The 21166-nt window shown below is 59.9% G+C and overlaps 1 protein-coding gene across 1 annotated transcript; it reads left to right on the top strand.

Annotated features, from left to right (window-relative positions):
* The first annotated feature begins 946 nt into the window (after positions 1–946).
* Positions 947–21047, top strand: RAB5C (RAB5C, member RAS oncogene family). The gene is made up of 6 exons (XM_028521007.2): positions 947–1085; positions 16239–16492; positions 17929–18080; positions 18286–18408; positions 19507–19600; positions 20134–21047. The coding sequence occupies exons 2-6, from the start codon at positions 16327–16329 to the stop codon at positions 20247–20249; spliced, it is 651 nt and encodes a 216-aa protein (XP_028376808.1). The 5' UTR covers positions 947–1085; positions 16239–16326; the 3' UTR covers positions 20250–21047.
* Positions 21048–21166: the final 119 nt, after the last annotated feature.

Genomic DNA, 21166 nt, shown 5'->3' with positions numbered 1-21166 from the left:
AGAGCGCAGTTCTCCAGCTCAGGCCCCAGAGTATGACTGGTGTCATAGGAGCGATGCCTACAGCTGTCTCTGGGGCGAGGCTGGATTCCCGACAGGTTTTGAGTAGTGTCCCTGGGGGTGAGATGTAGAAGCAGAAGTGTGGTCTGTGTTGGAGCGTAAAGGTAGGCAGACGCATAAGTGGTCCTAATCCATATGGAAGGGAGCAGAAAAAAATGGAAACAGCCCTGATCCTTACTGAGGGTAAGGTGGAAGCAAGCACAAGTGGTTCTGCTCTGTAGTTGACATCAGAGACGAGAGCTAGTCCTGGCTGGGCGTGGGGCAGGCAGCGGCAGAGGCAGTCCTGGAGAATTCTGGAGTCCAGCCAAAGGAGGAGGACCCTGGTTGACCTGAGCAGTGGCAGGGGCTCTCTCTCTGATCTCACCCGGTAGCCTCCAGAGAACCCTTCCTTCAGCGCTGCCATCACCCTCCCCATCACCGAACGTCCCCAACAACCGGGCTCCCAGGGTTGATTTGACCCGAAAGGGCCGACAGGGGCTTCTCCGGTTTAGCGACAGCTCAGGACTGCTCTCCGCGGCCTCACGTGCCTATTCATTCGCATCTTGGTCTTCCTTCCCAGTTCTGCACACACCGCCTTCCGCCCTCTTCCAACGCTCCGCCACCCGCTTCTCCTCCGGGCGCCCGGAACCCGCGGGGACGCGGTTGGCAGGCCGGGCCTTTAAAAAGTTCACCGCCAGGCTCCGCCTCGCCGGGAGCGGGCTCCACCCTACTCTCGAGTCCCCGGCGGCCCCCGGCTCCTCCCAGCCCCGCGAACTACAAGATCAGCCGTCCTCCGCGCGGGCTCTCCCGCCTCTCCCGCGCCCTCCGCGGGCCACGCCTGCGAGTCCGCCCGGAGGGTTCAAGAGTGTCTCTCATTGGTCTCTTCGTCCTGTCAATCACCCGGGAGGCTTGAGGGGCGGGTGGGACGTGCAGATCCGGATCCGGAGCGGCTGAAAGGCGGAAGTGGAGGCCGGAGACACCGCCGGGGGGGAGAGGAGCGGAGCCTGCCGAGCCCCGATCCCAAGTAACGCCGCCGCCCCGGAGCCGCCGTGAGTGCTCCTGTCCCGGGACCCAGTGTCTCGCTCGCGTTGAGGTGTCTTCGGGCTAGTCTTTCCTCCCGTCCATCCCGGCTTAGTGGGAGACTGACCCCTCCTCCGACCCGTAGCCCCCTCTTAAGGAGTTCCCCAGGCGTCGGGCCAGAAGGGGAGCCCTTCTCTCTTTCCCTTCCCTGCCTTTCGTGAGCCTTGGGAGACTCTCGTGGCCCCGCTCTGGCCTGTCCAGTCCAGCTGTGGGAGGGAGACCCTAAGTTCCGCTCCCTCTGCTCCCAGATTTGGAGGGATCTTTGCCAGATGTGAAGCAAGGAGCCTGTCCCCCTTCTCTTTTAGAGATGGCGAGGAGTGCCCCCTGTCGCGGTTTTCCTGCCCCTGTCCCACGAAAACAGTTGTCCCTCCAACCGTAGAGGGATTTAATGTCGATTTCCTGGAAGGAGGGGGTGGGGGTCCTGGGCGAGACCATTCCACACGCACACGCTCCCACGACTCCTTTACTTCCTCTCCGTCCTCCAGCCAGGGAGCCAGCCGGCCTCTCAGCAGAGTTTAAGTAGGAAGGAGCTGTCTTGTGCTCGTCTTGCCCCCTCCGCCCCCCAGCCCTGCTCTCTAGTTGTGGTGTTCCCGAGTTGTGTGTCTCCCTTCCTGCCTCTTAAAAATTTCAGCTGAGGTTTGCTCAATTCCAGCTACAGATCAGGGTGGATCTGCCCATTCATTATCTTCTCTCTCCCCTCCTCCTCCCCCCTTGCTCCAGGCTCAGGGATGTCCTCCCAGAGCAGGGGAGTGGTTTCCAAGCTGCCTCAGAGGGACTGCTCCTCCCGAGACGGCTGGTCTTTAGGGAGGAGAAAAAGGACCCAAAATGAGAAGCTTGGAACTGAAAGGTCCTGGGCTATCTCTTTCACACTCCCAAACACACGCGTGCACATGCACACACACAACACACACCCCTCCCTTATCAACAGGTGGACACCACTTCTAGTTCCAGCATCTATCTCCCGTCCCTTCCGGTCTTGAACAAATTGTAGATTACAGAATACTTTGAGGTCACAGTGGCACCTCTGGGCCCTCTGGGTCCTTAATGTGCTCGTTTTTGTAGCCCACAGACTTCTCATAAACGTGCCAGAAAGCACCGATTCCCCCAGCCTTCCCAAGAGACAGCCCCGTGCTGACATCTGATCCTTGTCTACTGCTTGGGACTTGGTTGTGTGAAATGGCTGCTCTCTCAGATCAAGCTGGGAGGTTCTTTGTTATGTGGCCAAAGTACAGGACGGGGACTGTACCTTAATGAGAGCAGCCTGACTCTCAGAGGCCTCGGCTGACCCCAGCCATCTGCAGCAGAGGCAGGGAGGGAAGGCCCTGCGATCTTTGGGAGTTTCTGTGGCTCTTCAGTGTTCGGGGCCGTCTTCGCTGCCCTTGGATGCCCTCACAAGCGCCAGTCTTTTTGCCTTGAGGTCTGTGTGATTACTTCTGGACTGTCACGGTGTCTGGCTCCTCCAACTTCTGAGCCAGACCTGGGATGCGCTTATTTCATTTCCCACTGGACAAACGAAAATGCCTTTCTTATTAGAATCAACAGGCAGATCCCAGGCGCTCTATGTGTGGGCTTCCTCGGAGGGTCACTGGAGACTCGAACGGGCAACCTCGTTTCTCTCAGCTGGGTCCTCTGTGCCTCTGAGGGGCAGAGCCAGAGAGGCCTGGCTGCCCACCGGGCCTGACTGCTGACCGAACTTACCTCCTCGGTAGTGGGCAGCGGTTTCTGGAACGCTTCGGAAGTCCCAGGACGAGGCTGGCCGGTCTTCTGAGGGGACCTTCTTTCCATGGACGTGCTCTCCCAGCTCTGCTTCTGGAATAGGCTTTCAAAGGAGAAGCTCTCCCTTCCAGAGAGACAAGGGAAGCACCACCGCTCTGCGTGGTCGGGCAGCCGCTCCCGGCGTCCAGAAATCTCGAGAGATCTGACGCTGCTTGGCAGGAAGAGAGAGGGCTGTGTGGGGGAGAGGAACCCCTTTCTGATGTCCTTCCTCGCCTCTCTCTCCTCTCAGGACGAGTGGGCCTTTTTCTGCCTTTATGCTGTAGAGGAGTGGTAAATGATTTTTAGAAATCATTTTCACGTTGCAAAGTTCTTCTCACACATGTTCCTCACCAGGGTCCAGGGCAACCGTGGGGTTGGTGCCTCCACTTCAGAGATGACGCTGAAGGAATTTGCGTGGCTTGCCTTAGAACATGCAGTTAGAAAGTGGTGGGGCCGGGATTTGGGGTTAAATGTGCCCTCGTCTTCCCTAAGACAAGGGCCCTCCCTTGGTCTGCTTATTAAAGGAATGGACATGCGAGGGAGCAGGCAGCGGCCCAAGCCCAGACCCCCTGGCATTCCTCATCACTGGTGCTCCTCCCCTGCCGTCTTTCTTCCCCACACCTACCCCGCCCTCCTAGCCTGCTTCTCGGCCACCTTCCCCTCTGCCTGTGCCTCCCCGTGGCAGTTAGGAGCCCCAAGTCAGTAATCTTCAGGGACCTCGAGTTTGCTGACATCTGCATGCCATTAGTTTCTTAGGAACCTAACAGGCACGATGGCTAGAAATTGAAAGTAAAAGCGAGTGGCCTCAGGGGTCTCCCTGGGCAGGGTTGAGGGCGTGGGGAACCCGCAGAGCTGGCCTCTGCTTAGGCCCCTCGTTCCACTTTGGCGCTGCCTGCTGCTTGTGTGCACGTGGGAAGAAGGTGGCTGTCCACTGAGTGCTCTTCTCACCAGAATTTACATCGAAACAGACCAAGGTCATACATTTAAATGCAGCCCCACCAAGCAAGTACTTCTTAGACAGACCTTTCTTCTTCTAACCCTCGCCCTGTGAACAGAGAGGCAGTGTGATGTGGTGGAGGGCAGGGGAGCTTCGGAGCAGCCAGACCTGATTGTCATCTGGGCTGCGCCATTCACGGGTTGCATGGTCTTGGGCTTCGACTTGACCTTGCTGAGCCTTTGTTTCCTGCAGTATGATGGGGATACAAAATATCTTGTGGAATCAGTAACAAGCCGGAAGGGAGCTAGTGCAGTTCCTGGCTACAGAATAGAGACTCAACAAAATAACAATTTGGGGGCTCCATGGGGTTTTGAAGGCGCATCATAATTCAGCCCCATGATTCTGATCCAGCGTTTGTGCCAGGTGTCTTGGTGATGCCCAGCGCACTGCGGGGTGGTGTCGCATATTTCTTGTTTCGTAGATATTAAACAGAATCAATGTGGGTTGTGATCCCATTTTATGGAACAGAATGCCAACTAAGGCCATGAACGTGCCCCTCCCACTGGGGTCCCCAGATCCTGCTGGGTCATGCACTGCCGCCACTCAGAGCCACAGACCAGATGAGGTCTTTGCATCTTCTAAGCACTTCGGTCTTCCTCGGTTTTAGGCATGTTCATAATAAACAGTCCTGGATCTCTTATAAATCGGAATGCAAAGTTTGCGTGAGTTTAAGCTAAAGCAGGAAACTTGAGGACAGTATTTTGGTTGCAGCAGACTGCTTTGGATTGAGTTTCCAGGGTTTGGGGGTTTTGCCTTCCCCTGCCGCCAACTTGAGTCAGGGTTACTTTTGCGGAGGCTGTTTGAGAAATACTGCTTCAGATAGGAGTTGCAGACTTGGGTGTCCCCGAGTCCACATGAGAGTGCCTTGGAGAGTCTTGGCAGCAGAGAACTAGAATACTTCTTAGGAGTCCTCTGCATCCATAGTCTGGGATAACGGAAGATGAGTTTTCAGAGTGGTGTCCTCGTCTGCTGTGCATGGAAACAATGACTCAAGTAAAAGCTGCACTTTCTGAGCTTTGTCTCCTGTGTGCCAGGTGCCCCAGAGTGCCCTGTGTGTAGTCCCGCAGAGGCACCGGTCACGGCCGGTGCCGACCGTGTGTTCCGTCCTGCCGCGGCGCCCGGCGTGGTGGTCCGCACGGTGGCCGTTCAAGGGCAGACGTTCCCTCCTGCTCCTGCAGCCGGTGCCTGCCCGTTCCCTTTAACCCACTTCCTCGGCTCCTGCTTCTTGGACTCGGCGGCCTGGGGTTCCCACTCACATCCATCCGATCCCACAGCCGGTGCATTTCTGCAGTCCGTCCAGCAGAAGGGTGCTCGCGGATAGGAGGGCAAACGGGTAGATAGGGTGCGTGTTAAGATGCAGACGATGGAGGAGGTGGGGGCAGATCGCACACTCGACTCCAGAGGGTGGAGCTCTCCAAGCCCCCATTTCTGGGGAAGGGGCTCCCGGGAAAAGGCTGCTCCCTGGAAAAGGCTGGCATGGCTCTGGCCATCCACAGCCCCGTTGGCTGACTTCTGCAGCACGCGGTCTGGTCGCCACGCCTCTGCAGCTGCGTGTGGGTAGCAGCGGGGACCCCGGCCGGGACTTGGCAGGGGTCAGTGGAAGTGAGTTTAACTCTCGTCTGTGGGTGCGACCCTACAGGTCCGCACAGGCCTGTTCCGGAGAGGGTGGGCTGCAGGAAGTGGCACCAGCAGGTGTCGGGATGGACAGTGGTGACAGCGGCCCTCCCTGGTGTCACCCACAGGCCTGGCCTTCAAACTGCTCGGCCCCATGCCCGCCCACAGGGTTGGGGTATTTCCCTCTGCTCACCCCGAGACAATAGATTTTTTGAGATTTAAAAAAACTCCCCAAAATCAATTTTTTAGGATTTTATTTATTCATTCATTTTTAGAGAGAAGGGAAGGGAGGGAGAAAGAGGGAGAGAAGCGTCGATGTGAGAGAGAAACATCATCAGTCAGTTGTCTCTTGTACGCGCCCCGACTGGGAACCGAACCTGCGACCCAGGCCTTCGCCCTGTCGGTGAACTGAACTCATGACCTTCCATCTCACAGGATGTCGCCAACCACCCGAGCCACACCGGTCAGGGCGACCCCAAGGCCGTTGGTAGGGCTCCCGCCACGCCCCTCCCCACTCACCCCTCGGCCCAGCTCCCTGTGAAGTCCACTTGTCTTTGCGAACACGAGTTCATGGTGACCAGAGTCTTCGGGTCTCTTTTTGTCACAAGATGAGCCGCTGCCTTTTTTTTTTTTAAATAGACTTACTTCAGAATAGTTTTAGAAACATCGTGAAGGTCATACAGAGGCTCTCACAACCCCCTGCACCCGGCTCCCACTGTTACTAACATCTTACACCACCAGTATTGTACGCTCGTCACAGCTGAGGCACCAGTGTTGATGCGTCGTTGCTGAGTAGAGTCCGGGCTTAGTTCCGATCTTCTCAGTCTCTACCTCCTGTCCTTCTTCTGTTCCAGGGCTCATGACATTCAGCCGCCGTGTCTCCCTCGGCTCCCCTTGGCCGAGAGAGCTTCCCAGCCTTCCGTGGCTCTGCACGACCTCGGCCGTCGTGAGGCAGGCTGGCGGGGTGCTCTGCAGCGCGGCTTTCATTTGGGGGGTGTCTGACATTTTCCTCGCGGTCACACCGGGGTCACGTGTGTGAGTGTCTGGGACGAGGACCACAGGTGGAGCGCTGCTCTCGTCACGTCACCTCAAGGGCAAACGCTGCCAGTGTGCCTTGTCACTGCGGGGGTCAGCTGCGGTCCCCTGGCCGAGGAGGCGGCGGGCAGGGCTTGTGTCTCCTTCCCCGTTGCTGTCCTCCTTGGGTGGAAGTCACCGTGTGTGGCCCACAGTGGAGGAGTGGAGGGCCACGCTCCTCTCCCTGAGGGCAGAGTGTCTGGGAGCTGCTGGGAGTTCTTGTCCGCTGGAGGTCTGTCCGTCCCCCTCCCTTCACTCAGTTGTTTAGATCAGTGTGGACTCACAGGTGTGTATCTCACACTTTGGTCTGTAGTCCACTGCCACTGTGTTTCATTGTTCGGATTGTCCCAGCTGTGGTCGTCGGGAGGTCTCTCGGGTCCCTAGGGCTGGCCCCATCATTGTGGCGGTGTGGGTTTCATTTTTCCAGCACTTCACTTTTTGGGGGGAGCTGTGAGATGCTCCAGACCCGCCTTGTGTATTTCCTGCCTGGGGCTGGAATCGGCTGTCTCCCCAAGGCCGCTGCCTCTTTAGCAAACATCCCCTCTAGGTTTGTGACTGGGGCGTCACGTGCATGGACTCGAGTTGCTTCTCCTGGTGCTTAGTCTCAGCAACTGGGACTCCGGAGCTGGGCTGGGCGGGCGTGCGCCTGGGAAACCCACCGTGTGCGGACCCTGGGAACTGATCCCCATAGCAGCGGGCGCTCCTCTGCCCACCCGAGGTTCTCGCGCCCCGGATGCCACTTCGGTCCAAGAGTGGTCGCCGTGGGTGTTCGCTGTCCAGCCGACTCTCCAGCTGGGAAAACGGAGCAATAGTTGGTCTCTGTTTCAGGTGCAGCCAAACCCTTCCGGACTCTGGGTCTCGTCAGAGAGTCCACGTGGTCTGGGTTAGCGTGTTTTTGCTGCCATTCACACACGGGCCACCCCTCTGGGGCGCTGTGTGCAGGGCTTGGGGCTCCGGGCGGCCCGGGGCGGGCTGTCACTCTGGGCTGTAATCCCGAGTCCCTGGCCAGCGGGAGCCCTTCCGCGGCTCTGTCCTCCCCCGGAAGGCACGTGCGACCTGAGCCCTGCTGGAACACTGACTGGGGACATTACCAGGAGCTGGTCTACACGCCTCTTGCCTTCTCTTCGTAGCTCCATGTGTGTGTCCCCTTCAGGTGGCTCTGTCAGAAGCGTCCCAGGCACGGGGCGGGGGGGGGGGGGGGCTCCCGAACCCTGGCAGAGTTCCTAGTCGTCAGCTCGTTCCCGGAGCCGCTCCGGGGCTGCGGTGATTAACGATGCTGATCTCCAAACCTCTAGTACTTGCAGCCTGGGTTTAAAAGGAACTCTGGTCTCTTTGTCAGCTGTCCTGGTCCTGTCCCCTCCCCCTCCCCACAACTGAACTACTTCTTCCCTTTCCTGAAAGAGGCTTTCAGATGGAAGGGAGGCCTTGGGGCTTCGAGATGGTGTGTGTCGCCGGGCTGTTTTTTTCAAGGGGCTATAGTTTGCCTGGCTGGGGGTTTCAACTCACTGCTGATTTTTTTTCTCGGGTGGTGGTGGTCTCTCCCTCCATCCTTGTGGCTGCGGAGGCTGGTCTTCAGAGAGCACAAGGTCAGGGGTGTTGCTAGGACACCTCAGCTGCGAGCTGTTCCTCCTCCTAGGACACTGGTGAAAGTGGTTTCAGACTGTTCAGGCTGCTGTCCCGAAACCCCACCGACTGGGTGGCTCATCCACAAGGAGACTGACTTCTCACGGTTCCGGAGGCCGGAAGGCCAGGACCAGGGTGCCGGCGTGGTCAGACCCCGACGGAAGCCCCTCCGGGTTGCAGAAGCTCCTGGAGCCCCTTCGGAGAGGGTGCTGGCCCTGCTCAGGAGGGCTCCGCCCTCACGGCCTCATCAGCTCCCACGGGCACCGCCTCTCGATGCCATCTCGCGGGATCAGGATTGCAGCGTGGGTTTGGGGGGGGACATGCACACTCAGACCGCAGCACTCGTCCGACTTGGCATCCTCTCCAGGTGGGGGGCAGCGAGGAGTGGGGCCCAGGGCAGCGCGGATCGTGCTGAAGGTTTTGACTGGGGAACCCGCTGCCTTCGCCGGGGCTTCGAGGAGCAGCCGCTCCCTGCCCTGTGGACGCCCCCTGCGTCTGGCTCTGGGCCGGGCCCTTTGCTGAGAGTCCTGCCTGCGTCCCCTCCCCAGCGGCCCTGGGAGCCGGGCGCTCTTCTCTCCAGTTCACGCGTGAGGAAGTGGGTTCGGCGACACAACGCAAGGCCACCCTAGTAAGCGGTGGCTCCAGGACTTGAACTGAAGTTTGTCCGGCTCCAGCCCTGGTTCCCGTCACCCCCGTGCAGGAGGGCCAGACACTGGGGTGCGGTGTCTTCCCCGCTGGGCCGTGGCTCTGCCTGGGGACCTGAGCCGTCCGTTGTGCATTTAAGCCTTCAACAGCCCCGTTGACTCGCCAGACTCAGCCGGGCCTATATTTCAGGCTTGCTTCGCCACGTTTATGCGCACCTACTGTGTGTCAAGCTTGAGGTTATACGCTGGTAAAACAGAGGAAACCCACACAATCCAGCCTTGGAGAGTTCTGTTTTGTGACCCCTTCACCTGCAACAGTGCCCCAGTTCCTCTCACCGTCTCACCCCCGACCCTCCAGCCCCCGAGTTCTGCAGCCCCTCCACCCACAACAGTCTGTGGGGAACTCCGGGGCCGTGTAAGGAGGGTGTGGTTCATTCATGAAACGTGTTCAGTTCCATTCATCGCCTGATTTCTTCATCTGGCACCATTCTGCACTTTGTTCAGCAAAAAAGTAAGAAAGACAACGTCAGCCTAAAATGTTGTCCTTGGGCACCCAGGCTCCCATGAGCAGCCATTGTCCCTCAGCCCTCGTTTGTTGGTGGTTGGGCGGCCGGCCTCTGACCCCCGTGTGTGTGTGGGGGGGGGGCACCGAGCGAGGGGAGTTTGGGGTGCTGGTGTCCCATACCCAGTTCCCTTCCCCCTGCTCTCCCAAACACTGCCTGTGCCCTCTGCTGTCTGCTGAGGAGCTGAGGGCAAGACAAGGAGGGAAGAGAAGTTGATTGGCTTTCTTGTGACTTTTGGTTTTGTGAAGACGGGAAAGGTTTACGAGAGGTGTCTGTTGCAGTTGCTGGTGTGGATGAGCAGGTGTCACTGATGACCCTGACCTTCGGCAGAGATTCTGGGAGCCCTCCTGGGCCTGGGGCAGCCGCAGAAGTAGCAGCTGTGCTGGCCGGTACTTCCGGCCCCTGCAGAGGTCTCCCCCAAAGCAGAGGGGAAGGTGGGCCCTGCATGGGTGCGACTCCAGCTAGAACTGCCCTAATGAGACCGTGACTGCACGAGTCAGGCAAAGGCAGGGTGGTCGTGCGGCTGCGGATCAGCAGGCCTCCTGCGTCCGCCCGGCTGGCTTCCACGTCCCTCGTGCCCCATTGAGGGGCCGTGGCAGGTGCAGGCTGGGGCCCGGGGACGGCCTGTGCCTTGGCGGGCTCCCGTCTCTGCATCCCACCTGGCACTGACCGGGAAGAGTCGGGTGGGGCGTGAGCATCACACGGCTTCAGTCCCACGCCCTCCCTGCCCCGTAGCTGGACGTGTGTGTCGATTCGTGCTGCGGAAAGTGCCGGGCTTTACACCGAGCTTCTGCTGGAGGCGTCTTACAGAGCTGCCCTGGATGGGGCCAGAAACCCGGCCACCGCCTTGCCACCTGGGCCGTGCTGCGTCAGAGGCCAGGCCCTCCTTAGGGAGAATGCTCTCCTGGCAATGTCATTGTCAGGACCTAGGCCCCTGGTGCTTCTTCAGATCACTGGGCAGGACAAGCCTTCCTGGTACAGCCGCAAGCTGTCCCCTGTCCAGGCGACCTTCCTCCCTACCTAACCTGTCACCCAAATGCCCAGCCCGTCTTTCGGCCGCCAGGATCAGCGAGTGAGAACCCCAGAGCTGCCCGTGAACCCTGGGCCCTTCTGTGGGCAGATCACACCGACCGAGCTGTGTCGGCAGCTACGGGGAGATGCTCCCCACCCCCAGTAGTCTGCTCCCTGTGGGTGCAGGGGGAGAGGGAGCAGGGACTGGAGGTTTCCGTCCTGGCCCTGGAGTTAGCGCTGACTCCACGCCCCTCGGCCTCCCTGGGGAACCCGCCTGTTGTCGAGAGCCGAGAAGGCAGCCCGGAGCTCCGGGAAGGAATTCTTGGTGTTCTTGCTGGGGCGGGGCTCTGGGGAGCTGGCGGTCAGGCCCTTGGGGCCTCGGGGCCTCCACCTAACCCAGCCAGCACCTGTCCAGAGCAGCAGGGCAGGCCTCCCCCACGCGGGAAGGGGCTGCAGGGGCAGCTGCACTCTGTCCGGCTGGCTCCCGGCAGAGCTCCAGCCTCAGCCTGCACAGTGTGGGGGGGACCCCTTGGCCCTGGGCACGCAGGCTTTGAGCTCCTTGATGCTGCACACCAGCCCCTTTTGCAGGGCTTGGTGGAGGCGGGGCCTCAGCCAGAGCCCCTGGGGACACCGCATCGGCCGCGCCACGTTGTGCAGGCCCCGGCACTCAGCCCCAGAAGAGCCTTATCAGGGGACGGGGAGTGAGGTGAGGCCGATCTCGGTTAAGACGGTCGGGACCGGGCGGCCCACCCCTAGTCCCCTTCTGGCGTGGCTTACTTCCCTTCCCACTCCCCGAGGCTGCGTGAGGGCAGCATGTGCTCTTCCTCTCCCACCACCGTTTCCCCTGGGCCTCGGGCTTGCTGGTGGGACGGGGACCCAGACCTGGCCTCACACACCCCAGCAGAAGGCTTTTTAAGTGTCAGCCTGGCTGCCAGGGCCAGGCTTCCTCTGTCGCCCTCTCCGGGGGAGACGTGGGCCTGTGGAAACACCCTCATGTTTCCATGATTGAAACCGTGTTTGATGGAAGCCTACGAGGAAGGTGGCGGCCCCCGTCATTCTTAGTCCATATGATGGTACCGGGGACGTTCTCAGGTTTTCTGTCTCCGGTGGGGGCGCCTTGCTGGAATTAAGAGTCCCCTGGTCGGGCTCTGCCACCATCTGGCTGTGACCCTGAGCAGGTCACCTTGCCTCGCCGTCCTCTCCTCTGTCATCGGGAAGAGGGGGATCAGGTCTACACGGACCTTCTGAGCCCTGCCTGGTGCGGTTCAGTGGACTGGGCGTCGTCCCGGAAACCGAAAGGTCACCAGTGTGATTCCCAGTGCGGGCACACGCCTGGCTTGCGGGCCGGGGCCCCAGGTGGGGGCGAGCGAGAGGCAGCCGATGGATGTTTCTTTGGCACATTGATGTTTCTCTTCTCTTTCTCTCTCCCTTTTCCCCTCTCTAAAAATGAATAAATAAAATCTTTAAAAAAAAGATCTTTTGAGCTTTGACAACCAGTGAGTGAAAACTAGGTAGCCTCTTCATATAACGAACCAGCGCCTTGTTGGAACCTTACCTTGAGCCTAATACCGTGCTGACGAACGCTGTGCATGGCTCCATTTAACCTTCCCGACAACCCTGTGCGACTAGGATTAAATGAAACCATTTCGTAGGTAAGGGGCTGAAGCCGACACTGGTTGCTTGTCTGATGTGGCCAAGGCCCCTTGGCCAATACACAGCAGAGCCAGGCTTTAACCAACCCTGGCTCATGCTCCCAGGTCCTGACCTGCTCGTTGCATTTGGAACTGCGAGTGGGCGCCTGCTGTGGCTCGTGTCGCTTCAGAGTCTCCTGCCCTCTGGGTCTGCAGCCGGCCTCAGGCCTGGGCAGTCCTGCTGCGAGTCCGCCCCCCGGGTCTGTGTGCGCTGGTGGTGGTCTTCTTCTTCGAGGGAGAGCTGTGTTCTTGAGTCTGTGGGTAAGCCAGCCCCGAGCTGATCTGAGAGTTTTGTTTTACTTTTTTAAAGATTTATTTATTTATTATTTTTAGAGACAGGGAGGGAGAAAGAGAGGGAGAGAAACATCAGTGTGTGGTTGCCTCTTGAGTGCCCTTCACCGGGGACCTGGCCCACAGCCCAGGCCTGTGCCCTGACTGGGAATTGAACCGGCGACCCTTTGGTTCGCTGGCTGGCACTGAGTCCGCTGAGCCACAGCAGCCAGGGCTGATCTGAGACTTCAGATGTCTTCCACTTTAGCCTTTGAACACAATTCCCTCCCCTCCCGTGCCCCACGTTTCCTTCTCTTTACGCTAACAGGTTGCTTCTGCTGCTGTCTCGTGTCGCACAAGTCTTGTGATGTTAAATATTCAGGAATGCTTTTTCCCAGAGTGCAGTGTAGCTCAGGAGTCACTGGCCAGAGCCACCTCCGGGAGGGGCTGGGCAAGGTCACTTGGTTCTCACCGCTGCTGTGCCCCCCCCCCCCCCCCCTTTCTGGCCAACCTTGACGGAGCCGTGAGCGAGTGAGTCCCCGGCCCAGCCTCTGGTCAACAGGCCGTGATTGGTTTCCCTAATCAGCTCGCTCTCCAGGCCGTGCGGGGACTGTCAGCTAGAGGAAGTCGCTGGAGCAAACAGGAAGCGTGAGAGACACCCGTCAGCTGGAATTGTTCACCCTTTCGCCAGGAAGGACACAGAGCGCGAAGGGGGTGACTTCATGGGTTACGGAGGAGACTCCACTTCCAGAGAGTCTGACTCCGTCGGGCAGGGCTATTTTCTGAGTGCCTAGGGGGTTCTGATGAAAAAAGTTTGAGACCCACTGCCGTGTCCAGAGCAGAGGAACCCAAAGCAAGGAGGAGACGTGTTTCACTTTTTCTTTCTCTTTCTCTCCCGCCCGTGGCCCCAGAGCTGGCTGGGTACAGGCCCATTGTGCTGGTTCACAGGGCCGAGCGCTCAGCAGCTGACCCCTCCTGCCCCTCCGTCTGCGTAGTGGTGAAGGGCGGGGCACGCCCCCCAGTGCTTGCGTTCGTTTGTCTCATCACCTGCCTGCACCCCAAGGGCTCCCGCACCTGGCTCAGGAGGAAGGCGCCCCACAGTCAGATTCCCTCCCCTAGGCGGCAGTCCCGGCTCTGTGCGGGAGTTCACCTCCACCGCCTGCCAGGGAGGGCAGGGCGGACGGAGAGCTTCCCAGGGCCCAGGTGGGGGGCCCTCTCCTGTCTTAGACTCCCCTCCCCCGCCCCACCAGGTCTGGGTGTGCCCTTCACGGCCGAATCGGCTTCCTCTGTGCTTTCTTGTCTGGGGAGGTGCTCCAGGTATGGTCACATGATCGCCGCGGGCGGCGGGGGGGGGGGGGGGGGGCGCTGGGAAAATCCCGAGACAGCAGGCTGTGGAAAGTGCTGGGTGCGCCCTCTCAGGTGTCTCTGGGGGCGGGGCCAGCCAGCGCGAGCCAGGTGTGGGACCTGCAGCACTTTCAAGACATGCAGACACCGGGCGCCCCTCCGGAGCTGCAGCGGCGCCCCAGGGACCGCCGCACACGTGGTTTCGGTGTGCGACAGAGCCGGGGGCCACCACGTGCGAGCGGCTTGCCTCTCCTTCTGACCGGTTAAAAAGCCAGATTGTGTGCGGGCAGGTTTGGAAGCCCTCCGGTTTGATAGGAACCAGACTCAGATATTACCTCTGTTTTTCTCGTCTTGTAGGTGCTGGTAGCCACAGTCCCAACTGCTTTGTTTGTTTATTTATTTAGTTAGTTAGTTATTAGTTTAGAACTTCACCATGGTCCCCTTCTCCCCACTCACCCATGCCTCCTCTAGTGCCCCAGCCGCACTCTGTCACTTGGTCCAGATCCTGTGTCGCGTGGATTTGTGGTCATAGCCTGCCTGTAACTGCACTGTGGTTCCCCCCGTTGCTGTGGTCCTGCCTGGCGCTGGGCAGCTCCTCCCACCGTCTGGAGCACGCAGCGACCGCAGGGGTCGCGGTGACTGTCGGGTGTAAGCTGGAGCCAGGCCTCACTGGGCCAGCAAAGCCACTGCCACAAGAAGAGTCTGGTTCACCGGCAGCCCCAAACCAAACTCGGGGTGGGCGTCGTGTCCACCCTTCTTCCGCAGCAGGGGGAACGGCAGGGAGACGGCTGAGCGTCCAGGCTGCCCACGTGTGTGGACCAGGCTCCGTCACCTGTACCCTGGGGGGCCTGGAGCAGGGCATTCGTGCCTGGATGTCAGGCTTTGTCTGAAAGGTTAGAGGAGGTAACGGTTGTGCCGTTGCGCAGCGAATGCTGGCTGTCCCTGAGAATCATCTCGGTTGGGAGCCCTCCTTGGATGCCTGTGTGCGTGCGCGCGTGCGGTGGGGAGGCGTCCCGGAGAAGCCAGAAGCACAGCAGGCCTTGTCTCAAGGGCCAGAGAGTTGTGCACAGCCACTGATGGGGATGAAAAGAGAAGACATCCTAAAGATAAGCTATTTCAAAGCTGGTGTTTCTTTTCACTGATCGGGATCCCACCCGCCCCGCCCATTCTTCCTTCCTTGTGCTCGTGGGGAAGAGGCGGCCCTGTCCCAGCCCTTGTTTCCCCTGGTGCGGTCCAGAAAGGAAGCTCTTGTTCCTGGTTCGTGAATCATTCTTCCTGAGGCCGAACCTTCTGAGCACGTCGCTGGGAGAGCCTGGGTGCGAAAAACGATTTGAGGCTGCGTGCAGCACGCCCCGCGCCGCCCACAGATCGCCACTCCCTGCAGACCCGCCCGCTTTTCCCTCACACCTGTCCTGTCCCGACCTCAGGGGGATGCACCCCCGGGCCCGGGGGGCAGGAAAGGGCCGTCTGATCCAGGTCGTCCCTCTCCACCTCAGTTTAGACCCTGCGGCGTTCACGACACGGTGCCCCCTCCTCACAGTGCTCGGTCGTGAAACACTCCAAGTATGTCCTGATGTCTCGTAACATAAGTCTTCTAGAGGCTTCTGAAGGTAGGCTGCTCATCCTTTGCAGTTCCACAACTCAAAAAAAAAAAAAAAGTTGGCCCCCGAAGCTGCCACTAGCCGAGTGGCTGAGATGTCAGTGCTGGACCCCCAGCTGCTGGGGCGCAGGTCCTGGTGCCCCGTGTTTGTCCGCCCCCGCCCCCGCTCGTCCCTCCTCCGGGTCGCCCTCTGCCTCTGCCAGGAGAGAATGGAACTGAGGTCTCTATTTAAGAGGGAAACTTGGCAGCCACTGGGGTGTGTTTGGTTTTGTGTGTGTGTTTTGTTTTTTAATGCGCGTGAGACTTCCGGCCCATAAAAATGAGAGAACTCGGTGGGGGGGGGCGGGAGCGGCTCAGGGGGAGGCTTTGATCCCGGTGCCCAGTCCAGCCTCAGACTGAGAACATCGGCCGGTCTTTTCTGGAGACGGCAGGACAAAATGGCAGCCCTGACAACACCTGGCGCTGGCCGGGCGCTGGCCCCTGCGTGCCCGCGAGGTTGGTCGAGCTCCTGGCCTGCAGAGCCTTCTCCCGGGACTCCCCACGCTCTGCACGGAGGTGGGCTGGGAGTGTGGCTGCCGGGCTGCAGGTTTGCTGTCCGCTGACCTGGACCCCGCTGCCTTCCTGGGCCGCTTCCCGGTGCCCCGAGGAGCCTGCGGGCTCCGCCGTCACCAGGCTGGCACGTGCCCGCTCCTGTCCTGCGCGTGTGTATCTGTGTGCGCGTGGGCACATTTGGGTCTGCTCAGAGCGGGAGCCTGAAGTTGGGAGACCACTCTTCTCTTCGCCTCACTTCCCGGGGGGGCGGGCAGGGTGTTGGGGTGAGGGGCGGCTGTCAGCCAGGTCGTCGGGGAGGGCAGAGGGAGAGACCTGGGGTTTAAGAAGGGCCCGCTGCGTGGCAGCCTCTGGACTAACCCGGTGCTTCTGGTTTCTCGCCCGCAGTTGGAGGCCCCCTCCCCACCAAGTGCCTCTTCGCGTAGCGCCGGCCCCTGCCCTCGCGCTCACCGGTAGCACTGCAGCGGGACGGGCCATGGCGGGTCGGGGAGGTGCAGCGCGACCCAACGGACCCGCTGCCGGGAACAAGATCTGCCAATTTAAGCTGGTCCTGCTGGGGGAGTCCGCCGTAGGCAAATCCAGCCTCGTCCTCCGCTTTGTCAAGGGACAGTTCCACGAGTACCAGGAGAGCACGATCGGAGGTGAGTGGAAGGGAGCTGCCCGCCCGGAGAGACTAAGTCCACCCGGGGCAGCGGCCCCTCGCCTTCTCCGGGCCCTGGGATCAAATCCCATGGCTGCTCTCCATGCTGGAATTCCAAGGAGCTTCTAGCGAGAACCGGCTGGGGTCAGGGCGGGCTTCCCTCCCGGTTCTGCCTCCTCCTTATTGTTCGTGCGGCCTCGGTGAAGCCCCTCCACCGACCCGGCCTCTGCAAAGGGAGGAGCCCGCTCCGGACTCCCGCGGGCCCTCCTCATGGCGCCAGGCCCCGCGTCTGCCCTGCCCTCTCCCACTTCCCAAAATGGGGAAATGGGTGGTGAGTGAGCTGGCACTTCTGAAGCTGACCTTTACACTTTCTTGCGCTCAGAGCCTGTCATTGATTTCCCCGTGGTCAGCATTTAGGATGGAAAGGTCTGGGCTCAGCCTCCCGCCTTTGCAGCCAGTACAGACCTTGCGGGACCAGGGCCGGCCTTGGGTTTGAGTCATCCCTTCTCTGCCCTCTCGGCTGGTGGGAGGTCTCCGGGCAGCTGGAGGCAGAACGGGCCCCGTCAGCAGTCCGCCGCTGCCTCCTCAGCACTGGGGTCAGGAGCCGGGGAGGGGAAGTGCGGCAGCGCCCCGTGTCCTCGGGGCGGTGGGGGGCAGGCAGCCAGGGGAGCCGACTTTCACAAACAGAGCTCCCTGCAGCCCTCGGCTGGGTCCTGGGGCGAAGGGGACTCCCACCTGCCTGCCCGGCCCTGGCCTCCTCCAGGGAGCACGTGAGCAGGTGCTGCACGTTCCCTGGCCCCCTCGGGCCAAAGACAGGGTCCCTGTGTTTCCCGAAGGTCAGGCTGCGGGGCGGCCAATCAGAAATGGCCGGCTGTGGCCAGCCAGTGTGCCTGGGGGCGGCGGGGGCGGTTGGGAAGCGGGCCACCCAGCCTCCGCCTGGCGGCGGAACAGCGTGTACTTCTGGTGTCCCCGGCATAGCTCAGTACGCGAGAGTGTCCTCAGGAAGCAGGCGGCCAGCAGCACCCCTGCGCGGGAGCTGGCCCGGGGACCAGGGAGGTTCGCAGCTGGACTGTCCTCCCTGCGGGGAGGGAGGAGCAGGGAGAGGGCCGGCAGGCCCTCCCTTCTGAGCTCAGCCAGGCTCCCCAGGCCGCTCCTCCTCCGGCCCCGTGTCGAGTTCCTCTTCGGAGAAGCGTCCCTTCCCCGGCCTGCCGAGCGTGGGCCCGGGAAGCGTGTGCACTCCACAGCCCCCCGGACACACGCGTGAAGATACAGACTCCGCCTGTCCTGCCCAGGCCTGCTTTGGTGGCTGTGTCGGGGGCTGCTCCGTGCCCGTCTCGGGAGAAGGCTTCTGAGTGCCAGAGCCCGGACACCCCAGTGGAGATGGGGGCGGCCTCTTGAGCCCCTCCTTGCCTGGTAACACCACCTTCCCCCTTACAGCGGCCTTCCTCACACAGACCGTCTGCTTGGACGACACGACAGTCAAGTTTGAGATCTGGGACACGGCTGGCCAGGAGCGGTATCACAGCCTGGCCCCCATGTACTACCGGGGAGCGCAGGCCGCCATCGTGGTCTATGACATCACCAACACAGTAAAGATTTTCCCTTCCTTCTCGACCCTGGTCCCTGGATGGGGTGTGGGCAGGTCTCCTCTGCCGTGCGGGGGTGTCTCCCCAGGACGCCCGGCTGGTGGCGCCTTAGACAGCTCAGCCCTGCTGGCTGGAGCTTCTCTAGGGAGCGGCCTTGGGCAGGACGCCTCCTCCGTCCCTTTGTGACATTCCGGCCCTGTCTCCCCAGGACACGTTTGCACGGGCCAAGAACTGGGTGAAGGAGTTACAGAGGCAGGCCAGCCCCAACATTGTCATCGCGCTCGCGGGTAACAAGGCAGACCTGGCCGTCAAGAGAGCCGTGGAGTTCCAGGTGTGGGGGACGGACAGGCGGGGGGAAGGAGGGGGCCTTCCTCGGGCTGTGTGGGGACTGCGGGAGGGGCCACCCGGGGAGGCAGCGGGGGCGCGGGGGTCTTCTGTCCTCTCCTGACCTGAGCCCGGGCCGGAAGGAGTCACCTCCCCTTGTCTCGTGGCAGTAGCGGGTGTGTGCACACAGGCAGCTGGAGTTTCTGCTTATTGTCTCTGTAAACTTTTTAGTGAGACCTACTGAAAAAGAACTACTTCTTTTCATGTAATACATGCACACAGTAAAATCTAAATAGTACGAGAAGGTCTGTAGAATTGAATCTCTTAACCCTAGAAAGTCAGTCTCTCTCTTCCCCCAAGTTCCTTAGCTTCTCATCTTTCCAGAAATGCGTGCATGCCTATGCCTATGGGTCCCTTTCTTTAAAAAAAAAAAAAAGATTTATTTATTTATTTTTAGAGAGGGAAGGGAGGGAGAAAGAGAGGGAGAGAAAGAGAAACATCAATGTGCGGTTGCTGGGGACCATGGCCTGCAACCCAGGCATGTACCCTGACTGGGAATCGAACCTGCGATGCTTTGGTTCGCAGCCTGCGCTCAATCCACTGAGCTATGCCAGCCAGGGTTATATGAGTCCCTTTCTTTAATAGGAGGGAGTGTGTTCGACATACTGTATATTTTTTTTTTTTTTTGCCAGTCCCTAGCTAAGGGACTTCGAGGTGGTTTGTGATAGCAGAGACTGAAAACGGAGTTGCAGCCAGAGGCGCACCCTTCCGTGCCCTCGTTCAGCACACGGCTGCATTCATGGGCGGGTTTTCTAGCAGTAATCCCCAGCCTAGTGGTTTTGAAGAGCACGAAGGACGTAGGGGCACCTGCCTAACACCTCTGCCAACCGAGGTCCGTGAGCTGAGAGGGGCCGCACCTGAAGTGGGGGGCAGGGCGCATGGTGCAGGAACCCCTAGGGGAGAGCTGTCGGCCCGGAAACCCCTGAATTGTCTCTGCCGTGAATGAGGCACTGTCATCCGGGGAGATTTTTTTGTCCTGGGCCCCAGCCCCTGCCAGCTGCCAACACGCCCCTCCTGCCCACTCTCTCGCCCCCGTCCGAATCAGGAAGCACAAGCCTACGCAGACGACAACAGCTTGCTGTTCATGGAGACGTCGGCCAAGACCGCGATGAACGTGAATGAGATTTTCATGGCGATAGGTGAGCCGTCTCCTCCGCCCCGCCCCCGCCCCCCCCCCCCCCCCCCCCCCGCCCCCAGCGGGCACAGCTCTAGCCTGCCGCTCTGTAGTACGCCTGTGGGGTCCCTCCGCCAGCAGGCCTTTCACCCTCTTCCATATTCGGACAGATTCGCCTTCTTCTCTGTCTGGCTCCCAGCTGTGGACAGTTCGCCCCGGAAGTTCTAAAGCCTGGGTCAAAGTCTCGACGTTCCTCTTCCTGACTTCTTAGCTTGCCATCCACCTAAAACCCGACATCACCATCCTACCCATTTCTTAGGACTTTTTTTAGCCCATTTGGTTCTGAAGTCATCCTGCCTTACTAACTCTGATCTTGAGTAGGTCATTTAACCTCTCCTTGCCTCAGTGTCCTGAAATGCTCAGAGTGCACCTGGCACATAGACATGAAGCCCTCGGTATGACTGACTGGGTGCTAAGGTCTGGATTCTACTCACGTGGACTTGGGAGACAGCACTGGAGTATCCCCACAAATACCTCTTTCCCTCCTCTCCCAAACAGCTAAGAAGCTCCCCAAGAATGAGCCCCAGAACGCAGCCGGTGCTCCGGGCCGGAACCGAGGCGTGGACCTCCAGGAGAACAGCCCAGCCAGCAGGAGCCAGTGCTGCAGCAACTGAGCCCCCCGCGCCCGCCCACTGCCCCCACCTCCTCCGCCTGAACAACCCGACTGGAATCCACTCTAACCAATCGCACTTAACTACTTGGGCCACCACTGGGGGGAGGGGGGGCAGGGGGAGGGGTCCACCATGATTTCTCCATCTAATTTTGTTCATAGGCCGGAGTGAGTTATTCCACCTGCACCTTTCTGTACAAATACTAATGCAATTTTAAGTCTTAAGTCACTTTTTTAATATATATGATCATCTCTTCCCACTCCCTGCCCTTTCTACTGCTCTCCCACGCTCCCTTTGCTGGTCGTAGCCACGCGCCCCTGTTGCCCCCGCCCTTGTACTGGGGAAGCAGGGGTCGGAGCAGTTACCCTCTTTTCCTCCTGCTGGTGAGCAGACTCAGCAAGAGCATCCATATCCTTACCGTGTTTGAAGCGTGCTTGGTTCCGGGCCACGGGGCAGGCCCTAGGGACTGGGAAGGGAGAGACAGCTCTTCCCTTAGCTGGCTGGCTGGCTGGCACCAGGCCGCAGTCCCCTCACCCCTAACGCTCAGCCGGGAGAGCGACCACAGCATTATTGTGACAGCCACGAACCCACTGCCCACAGCCCACCCCACACCCCTCATCCTTGGTCACCCTGACCTCTGGCTCTGAGCCCTGTTCTGACCAAATCACGATGATGAGTATTTGGGGGTGGGGGGGTGAGTGGGAGGGAATGGAACCAACTTTTTCTGTATTTTGTATTGTATGTTTTCTTCAACATGTAACCAATCAGTATCTTGTCAATATAGTCAGCCAATGGATCCACCTCCTGCTTGTCTGTCTGGTCTTTCTCTGGCAGACTGTAGCCTCTCTAGCTTACTTAAGGTTAATTTCAAGTGGACCACTGATTCTTGTGAGACAAGCTGCCCGTCCCCCAGGGGAGGG

Source organism: Phyllostomus discolor, chromosome 8 (assembly GCF_004126475.2).
Source record: "Phyllostomus discolor isolate MPI-MPIP mPhyDis1 chromosome 8, mPhyDis1.pri.v3, whole genome shotgun sequence".
NCBI classification, from domain to species: Eukaryota; Metazoa; Chordata; class Mammalia; order Chiroptera; family Phyllostomidae; genus Phyllostomus; species Phyllostomus discolor.
This window is presented reverse-complemented; position numbering and strand designations above follow the sequence as displayed.

Bases quoted from the DNA above. Each gene is read 5' to 3' on its own strand.
- RAB5C (XM_028521007.2), top strand. From the start codon at position 16,327: ATGGCGGGTCGGGGAGGTGCAGCGCGACCCAACGGACCCGCTGCCGGG. The intron at 16,493-17,928 runs GTGAGTGGAAGG...TCCCCCTTACAG, and splicing joins CCAGGAGAGCACGATCGGAG to CGGCCTTCCTCACACAGACC. The intron at 18,081-18,285 runs GTAAAGATTTTC...CTGTCTCCCCAG, and splicing joins TCTATGACATCACCAACACA to GACACGTTTGCACGGGCCAA.